The sequence below is a fragment of the Galeopterus variegatus genome, unplaced genomic scaffold, assembly GCF_000696425.1.
Source record: "Galeopterus variegatus unplaced genomic scaffold, G_variegatus-3.0.2 Scaffold1950, whole genome shotgun sequence".
Taxonomy (NCBI): Eukaryota; Metazoa; Chordata; class Mammalia; order Dermoptera; family Cynocephalidae; genus Galeopterus; species Galeopterus variegatus.
Window position 1 is genome coordinate 202510 of NW_007728061.1, and position 9390 is coordinate 211899.

Below are 9390 nucleotides of genomic sequence, written 5' to 3' on the forward strand. Positions count from 1 at the left end.
GGTTTTTTTTTTTTTTTTTTTTTTTTTTTTTTTTGGTGGGGGGGTATTCCAGAAGCTTTGCTGAACAAATACTAAATTCTCTAACAACAAGGTAGGTCTGAGGGATTTTCTTCTCCTTGGGACATGTTCTAAATACAAAAATCAGTCAAGGGAAATAATCACAGCAACCACTAGTGCCCGGCTCTTGGGCCATCTCTGAAGGCAGTGAAGTTTCCAGCATTGACCGGGTCACGGGTGGCAAATGCACATGTCCAGAGGGCTGGGAGGTATATGCAAATCCGGCCTGGTTTAAGACATCAGAGAGGGCAGGAACTCTAAGAACCTCTTCGCTACAGCAAACTAGAGCCAGTTAACATTCAGCAGAAATACAGGTCCTGTGTTGCCACATCAGATTTTCAAGAGAGGCCAGAAACCTAGTTTTAATGTAAAATACCACTATTTAAAATATTGACAACTATCTTTTAAGGAATTAAACGCTGTGTAGGGCAGCTACGTGAGTCCAAGGTTCCATGGGTATCACAGTTAGAGCCTTTAGGGCGAGCAGTCCTAACCCTGCAGGTCAACCCTATCCTAACATGAGCTCAGTCAGTTCCCAGGAGTAGAAGAGCAGAATGGGAAAGCAGGAAGAGCAGGAAGGCTTTTGAGGGAGCACGCATGTTAGACACAAACATCAGCCAAGCCAGGGAAACTCAACAGCCAAGGAAAGGGGCTTCACAACTCCCCTCCTAACACCCCCAACACCTTAGGACTCCCTAAGGCACAGGGAGCTCTGCTGTGTGCTCAGACCACCCCCACATCAGACATGTGAGGCTCTGATTGTCTTCTTGTAGAACCAGCTTCTTTTGTTAAGTCCTGACTTCACTGGAGCCTTCTACCCAAGGCAGACCAAGCTCCAGGGAGAAGCAAATCCCCTGGGATAGCTTCAGTGTTCCAGGACCCAATGCCTCTGAATGGTTAACGTGTTCCATGGCAGAAAGAGAAATAGCTCTCAAAGAAGAGAACACATGGGAGTTACAATAGGGCATCATCCATTTTCAGAAAATAACTCCTTCCGAATCAATTACCTATTCACTTTTCCAGTCCATTTAGCATTTAAACTTTCGCTTAGAGACAGGGTGAGAAATTTCAGTAAACAGCCAAGCCATTTTGAATTGCTCAGGGTCTGGGCCCAGGGACCAACAGAGTGCACCTGCCGTGTTCACTGACAGGAGTCTGCAGGTAAACACAAAGCCACCAAGCGCTTCGTCCCCCTCCCTGTTGCATGCAAAATAGAAAACCATGACACAGAGGAGTCCTAGAGCCCTCGGGACTATCTTCTTTTTATTGTAAAGAACACTCAGTTTAGTTTCAGCACCTGCAGACCTCCCTTTCTGGAAGGTGGATTTGATTTGTAAGAAGGCAGGGAGCACAAGGGAATGGCTTTTCTTCCTCACCCAGTGGGTTCTCAGATCCTCCTGTTTCTTCCCAGTTTTAACAGTGAGACAGAGTCTATCAAATCCTTGCCAAAATGTCAGTAGATCAGGCTTACTGACTTTGTGTTTTAATAGGGGACAAAGCCCCTGTTTGACTTAAACACAACATCTGAGATTCTAAGTAGCGAATCCAACGCATCATCATGCTCCTGGTGGGCACGTGGAGTTCCTGAGATCCTCCCTCATAGGTGACCACCTATTCTACCTGGAGGGGCCATGACAGGCTGGGGATGCCCCTTGTTCTTCTGCTGAGCCACTACATAGAGAAGCTACGCCTTATTATTATAACATAGCAGCTGTCCATGTCAGGGGCTCAATTGCTAAGGACTTTTTCAAGGCCTCCTTTCAAACATTTGGTTCCAGATTTCCTCAGTAAATGGTGAAAGCACTTTGAATGGCTTCACTTCAGTAGCTGCTCTGATGTCTCTATGATCTGACTTGATTGGAAGACAGATTAAAATTCCTTGCATCAAGGGGCTGGCAAGATGTGTTTTTGCCCTATTAAATTCAGAGAGACATGGGCTCATGCTATCCTTCAAAAATGTGTCTACATCACATGAACACAATTTAAGACATGCAGCGTAATAGAGTTTGTAAGTTAGTACAAATGATGAATCCAAGCCCAAGATTCTCAGGCCTGGAGGAAAAAGTGGGGCCAGCAGAAACCCCCAGGGCAGAGACCATGGAAGGACCCACCTTCCTGTTCATCACACAGAGCTGCACAAACAGGACACCCTTGGTAAGTGTCGAGTGCTGCAACTGTACTGAGCAGAGATGGGTGGCTTTCCTGCAAGGGGCACATTAAATATCCCTGAAAATAAATAGCCAAAGAGCATCCAGTTAAAGGCCACTTACTCACAAACGGTAGGAAAAGACAGACCCACGAAGGCACTGGAGAGATATTCTGTGTACATTTCATTTGAAACTCCTTCCAAGTAGTATTTCTGCCACGTGTCTTCCTCAATCTAAGGGAAAAGAACACAGGAGGAGGGTTTAAAATATGACCATAGGCTATAAAAGGGAAACCTGAGTTACACCCTCTGGCAAACAAATGAATGTATTGGTAGATGATGATGGCCGTCAGCAACCAAGAACACAACCACAACACCCACATAAAGCTTCCAGTGACCCTAAACTCAATGATTTGAAGTACATCCCCTCTAAAGCATCACTTCTTTTCTAACCTGTATAATTCCTAAGGGTGTAAATATATAGGCACTCACCCACAATACTGGTGGGCAAGTAAATTGACATAACTAGTTTGAGGAGCAATTTTGCAATTGTTATCAAAATTGGTAAAAGTGCATACTCTTTAATGCAACAATTCCATTTTAAGTATTCACAGCAAAGAAATAAGTATACAAATCTACAAACACATGTATAAGAACTTGCTTTCTATTCATGAAACATTGGCAATAACCACAAGTGGTACACTTAATGAAGGAATACTGAGAAGCAACTAAAAATTACAATGAAAATGTATATTTGTCCATATAGAAATTATGTAAAAAGGCACATTACAAAATCGTGTGTATAGGTTAATACTATTTTAAAAAATACGCTATAGTCATTTGAATATTTGTAAAGCCACAAAGAAGTCTAGAAAGCTTTATAACAAAACACTAGTAAGTATTATTTCTGAGCAGTAGAAGATACCTTTTCTCTATAGATTTCTGTGTTGTATGAAGGCTTTTACGATAAGCATGTGTGTATCACAATAAAACAAAACATTTCTACTTTAGAAAAAAGGAAAGTAGGTTTTTCTGACCTCACCTGGAATATCATAAAAAGCAAAAATGTAGTTTCAGAGAGGTCTTGCACCGAATTTCATTAAAATATGTGTTTTTTCTAATTAATTAAGTTCAACTCGTTTTCCCAACAGCCCTCTTCATGACAGGCATTTCTGGAAGAATTTTACATTGAAATCAATCGTTAAAAATTACATAGTGAGTTGCAACAAGAATGCTGAGCCCCTCTGGGAGCTTAGGGATCTCCTGGGCACCCCTGAAGGAAAGCAGGCTGTGTGTCCTTGTGTGTTCTTCAGCTGCTGCCAACCAGGCTTCCCTTCCAGTGGGAGCTTATGTTAAAGGAGAAGGCAGAAAGCCACCCATCCAACAGGATGTGGCTCTTTACAATTTCTCGTGCTGATCTTGTATTAAAAGGCATCCCATCTACAGCTGATCGGTCAGTTAACTGGGAGAAATGCAACCCTTAGACTCGAAGAGGACATGGGAACAGTGAGAAAGGACACGCCCACCATCTACTGGATGACACGCTGGCATATGAAAGCCAGCAAACACTTGGAAATAAGCTGAATGCTCCTCGACTCTATGCTATTTGTCTGCTTTGTGCTCAGTCTGGGTGACTAGATTATGTGGGTTAGCCGCATTAGTGTGAGCTGTTTCTAACCGACTCCCACAAGTTAGACATTAGCTATGCGAACAGTGAGAAAGGACACGCCCACCATCTACTGGATGACACGCTGGTATATGAAAGCCAGCAAACACTTGGAAATAAGCTGAATGCTACCCGACTCTATGCTATTTGTCTGCTTTGTGCTCAGTCTGGGTGACTAGATTATGTAGGTTAGCCGCATTAGTGTGAGCTGTTTCTAACCGACTCCCACAAGTTAGACATTAGCTATGCAATGCTGCTGGGTGTGGGCTATTTACCTAAAAATTGGTTTTCCTCAGGGTGGGGTCTTTTAAAAAAAGTCACTTGACCATTACTATTGCTAAATGGTATGATTTACAAAATTAACTGCAATGTGTTTTAGCTAAGCATGAACTTTTTAATTTCTCCAAATCATAAGAACTCAGCAATTTTTTTCAAATATAAAATATTGTTGACATATATAAAGATCACTAAGTCTAACTAACTTGAAGAAAGCCTAGTCCGCATTAGTAAAAATTTTGAAATATAGAATATTTGGGGAACCATATTATTATAATTTGTTTTATCAGTAAATAGGATACTATTTGAGGTGTTGCTAACTGTAAATCCTCATAATAGAGGTTAATGGGCAAATAGTGCTCTTGAAGTGGAAGAATTAAGCCTATTCTTTCAGCAGAGACATTTCTTTCATAATTATTGTTTATGTTCTAATTTAAATATTACAACTAATTTTAAAAAATAATGAAAATATAAACCGTCATCTTAATTATTATTGATTATTGGTGGTATTCCTCCATTAATACAGTATTAATATGGTTCTTTAGTTGTCACTATTTTCATGCCTCTATCTCCTAATGGAGCTAGTCTTTAGACCAAATTTTATTGTAGGTTAATCACTAAACTTTTTTTTTTCCTTTTTGTCTTTTTTCATGACCAGTAACAGGATCGCAACCCTCGGTGTCGCGCCCGTACCACGACCAGCAACGGGATTGCAACCCTCAGTGTCGCGCCCGTACCACGACCAGCAACAGGATTGCAACCCTCGGTGTCGCGCCCGCACCGCGCTCAGCCAGTGAGCGGACCGGTCTCTATATGGGATCCGAACCCTCAGTGGGAGCGCAGCCACGCTCCCAAGCGCCGCACTCCACCGAGTGCGCCACCGGGCTGGCCCAATCACTAAACTTTTTAAGTAAGTAGGAACAGGTTATTTATAGGATAACAATATTATTCATGTTTGTTTTGAATTTAGAAAAAATTGTTTCACTGATTCATTCATTCAGAAAATATTTATTGATCATATTCTGTATCTCAGGACCTATTCTAGTGGCTGATTAAATCTTATTTGAAATCGGCATGTATTTTCTCATGTTTTTCTCTTTGCCAGTAAAAGCAACAGATATATCTGGCTAAGACATATCTGACCAGATATACCTGACCTTTACTGAGTTTTTCACACATCTTGATCCTGAAAGTTTGCCTTTGTGATTAATTTGAAATGCTTGAGGACTGAAAGACACAAAACTGGAAAAAAATGTACAGAACATTCTGGAAAGAAAGATGCCTCTCCTACGTCTATATATAGGTTCTCTGAAGGTGTCTACAATGCTAGATGTAGCAGCATGGAATAAACTGTATAAATGCTGAGGAGTTTCAAGCTGTTGTCATAATCCTTTGTTTAAGATTGACATATCTTCAACACTATTTCCATAGAGACAGTAAACATGTTTTTGAGGTTTCCGATAAAGGCATTCCACCAAAAAAAGTATGAAATTGCAAATTGAATTACATCTTTATCTTTTCAAAAGACATATGCAGTTGGTGGGAATGTAAATCGGTGCAGCCACTGTGGAAAACGGTATTGTGGTTCCTCAGCAAATTAAAAATAGAATCACTGTATAACTAGGAATCCCATTCCTAGTTATATAACCAAAAGGCTTGGAAGCAGGGTGTTAAAGGGATATTTGCACACCCACGCCCATCACAGCATTATTCGTAATAGCCAAGACGTGGAAGCCACTCAAGTGTCCATGCGCAGATGAATGGATAAGCGACATGTGGTGCATGTACACTATGGAATATTATGCAGCCTGTAAAAGGAAAGAAATTCTGACACATGCTACGACATGGATAAACCCCGATGGCATTACGCTACGTGAAATAACCCAATCACAAAAAGACAACTAATTTATGATTCCGTTTATACGAGGTACCTACAATGGTTAAATTCATAGAAACAGAAGTAGAATGGTGCTTTCTGGGGGCTAGGGGGAGGAGAAGTGGGGAGCATCAGTTTCGCAAGATAAAAAGAGTTCTAGAGATGGATGGTGTGATGGTTGAACAACCCTGTGAATACACTTAATACCACTGAACCACACACTCAAAAACGGTTAAGATGGTACATTCTGTTATGTGTATTTTACCACAATTAAAACTTTTTAAATACATAGATATAACATAAGAGCAGAAGATTCAGTAATTATAATTAATACTGAGACCCTTTACTCTTCCAGGGCAAGAAGGACAAGTGGTGCCGGAACAAGGACAGGAGCAGGCCAGTCATCTCAGAACAGTCAGGAGCAAGCACCCAGCGCTCTAACCCAGTTGTAGCGCATGGCAAGCTCGGGCAGCTGCATCTCTAAGCAGAGGCTCAAATTATCACCTTTATCAAGGTCTTCCTTTCTAAGTCCCAAGCAGGCTGTCTGTGACTTACTCTGAAAAAGCAAAAAGTGCACGGTCCTCTTACCTCTGTCAATGTGTTTGTAGCACAGAAATAAATCAGTGCAAACCAGGTGGAATTTTAAAAACTTGTGCTTAACATCCGGAAAATGACAACGAACAAAGAAATCTGGAGAGGTGGAAGGAGTTATTGTCATTATGATTTCCCTTTTGCAAATGATAAAACTGAGGCACAGAGAGGTTAAGTCACCTACTGAAGGTCACAAAGCCATTAGTGGTACAGACAGACTCAGAGTTCATGCTCTAAACCACCCACCACAAAATCTCTCGCTAGAGATGACTGGATATTTGTCTAGGGGAGCTGGGATGCTAGGATTTGGGGGAACAGGAAGGATTTGCTGCATACAAGTACCTAAGAGGAAGATATCAGAACAGAAGCTCATCAAGGACTCAAAAGCTGAAACCTAGAATCCCATGATTTGGGGACAGTTCGGCAAGGAGTCACATTGACTTCGAGTCCACCTGGAAGGGTAGTACAGGCCTAGTCTCAGAGCACAGAAGCGTCATTTCTGTTACATAGAAGGGAACCATCCCAGTCTACAACTTCTTTCGCAAAATAGTACACGCTGTTCCCCATATGTGTGTTGTCAAAAGTATTTTTAACTGTAATGTGAAGACACACTTCCCAGCAGAAAAATGAAGGAATGGGACCAAAACGACTTAGGGAAAGGTGCCGAAATTAATTTGCCAGCCATTCAGCAATCAGTCCAAGGCAAAGCATTTCCTGAGGCAGCAACTCATCCCTCGCTGTCACATCAAACCCCAGCTGTTTTAGAAGAGTGCCTAGAAGAGACGAGCAGGTGATGTGCGGCCGTCCCTATTCATCAAATACACACAGAATTGTCAGTGAGAAAAGGGCATGGAGCCATTGAGCTAGCTTGTCTACACCTCTCACGGTCTTATCTATCTCTCCTTCATTATCTAATTTTTCAACCTCCCAAGCAAGTGGTTTTACACCAATCCATGGGCAGACAGCTCCACCATCAAGTCTCCCTTCCAACTGGAACCATCAGCCTTGGCTCCACGGGAAGTCACACCTTCCTGATCCCAGGTTCTGCATGTGTTACTAATGGTGGGTCAGTAATGATGCCTTTTATTTTTTATGCTTCCTCTGATTAGAGTGAAACTGTGTTTCTCTAATGTTAACAGCCTGGTGAATGTGTAAAATTCAACCCTTGTGGCTTTGGTGTGTTACAGCCACTGTGGTTTCTGTTCCCAGTAAAGAGTCTGAATAACAGTGTTGATTACAGCCAAATAATTTTGCAAAAGTCCATCCCTACCTCAGGAGTCATGTAAATAACTCCAAAGATTATCGTATACCAATCCTTATTTAATTGAAAACAAGTACAGTGTTTTAAGCCAAATATATGTTATATTATGCACATCAAAAATAAAGAACTAAAAGGAAATTGCAAAAACCAATGATCATCATGTTAATAGCTGCAATAAGAAGAGATGAGTCGTAACATACGCACACTAACACTGCCCAGAACGGGGAGTAGGTTAGTGTATTAGCAAGTATTAATTACATTTATTACTATTTTTCTTAAATCTTTCTGAATTCTCAGTGAATATTCTTCCTCTAAAAGAAGCACAGTTTTAAGTCACAGAAGTGCTTAATAAGAATTAATTAGCCACATCTGAATGAATACTTCTATACATAAATTATACAATATATTGTCACTGTCCTTTAAAATGTGACAGTCCAAAACAGAGCACAGTAACATGAACTGACCAATTTATCTCAGATGCCATAAAAACACATTTATTTTGACGAAAAGAGACAGCACCCACAGAATGTGTCAAGCCCTTGACTACTACAGTAAACGTGAAATTAGAATTTATGGGCTCTAAGCTGATGAGTGTGTGGGCTGGTTACTAAAACGAGTTGGGGGTCATTTAAACGTATCTCTCAACAGCATGCTCTGTCACTGGGAAAAAGTTGATTGCATGTTGCATCTTCTCATTTCTTGCTAGAAAGGACAGTGTTCAGGACAAGTGTTGAGAAGACTTCATCACTGAACTTCTCACATTCTCTCTCTGCTGCTCTATTTCCCTCTAAGTTCCAAAGTCAACAAACTTGGAAAAAGCCAACATCAGTTTTTATCAAAGGGCATGTGGTTATCTCCTCCTCCACCTCTTCAGCCTCAACATTCTACAAATAATACAAATTTGTAATTTTTATAATTGCAAAGCCTAAAAGCAACTCACAGAATTTAGAAACCAAACATATAAAGCTTGCTAAGTGAGGTCCAAAAGGTGCCAGCACAAAGAACACCTCACTGCACAGCTTCCTGGGTTGGAGCAAACTGGTGATAAAGTTGTAACCAAAGGAAGGAAGCAGAGGAGAACGGTGATTTGCACCTTTTCAGAATGTATTTCTTCTCTTGCCAGATCGCATCTCAACACTGTACTTCTTGGATGTAGACAAAGGTAGGCTGCCTTTCTGAGAGTAGCATTGGATTTCAGGGACTCCATAACAATCTGGTATTCCACAGTTATGGCCTATTTCAGATCACATTTTCCAGAATGTGTGAATAGGATGAAAGGACCTCAGATTTTTCCAAAGGCTTCAGGACAATGTCAATTAAAACAAATTATTTGGGATTTGATGGAATGCCAGATAACTGGTTGCTTCAGCCCTGAATGAATAAATAAACAACTCCAAAGATTAATTTCAGAGTGGGCTTGAGCCAAATCTCTTACTCCCAGACAAGTGGGCTGCAGACCATCAAATGAGATTTCTTCCATCACACATTATTAAAAAAAAAAAAAAAAAAAAACCCCC

The 9390-nt window shown here is 41.0% G+C and overlaps 1 protein-coding gene across 1 annotated transcript in view; it reads right to left on the reverse strand.

Moving 5' to 3' along the window:
* The window catches only part of KCNMA1 (potassium large conductance calcium-activated channel, subfamily M, alpha member 1), a 258994-nt gene that overhangs the window by 177558 nt on the left and 72046 nt on the right, over nucleotides 1–9390 (reverse strand). The window contains exon 9 of the mRNA XM_008579735.1: nucleotides 2328–2437. Coding sequence (XP_008577957.1) covers nucleotides 2328–2437 — 110 coding nt within the window. The remainder of the gene's footprint in view (nucleotides 1–2327; nucleotides 2438–9390) is intronic.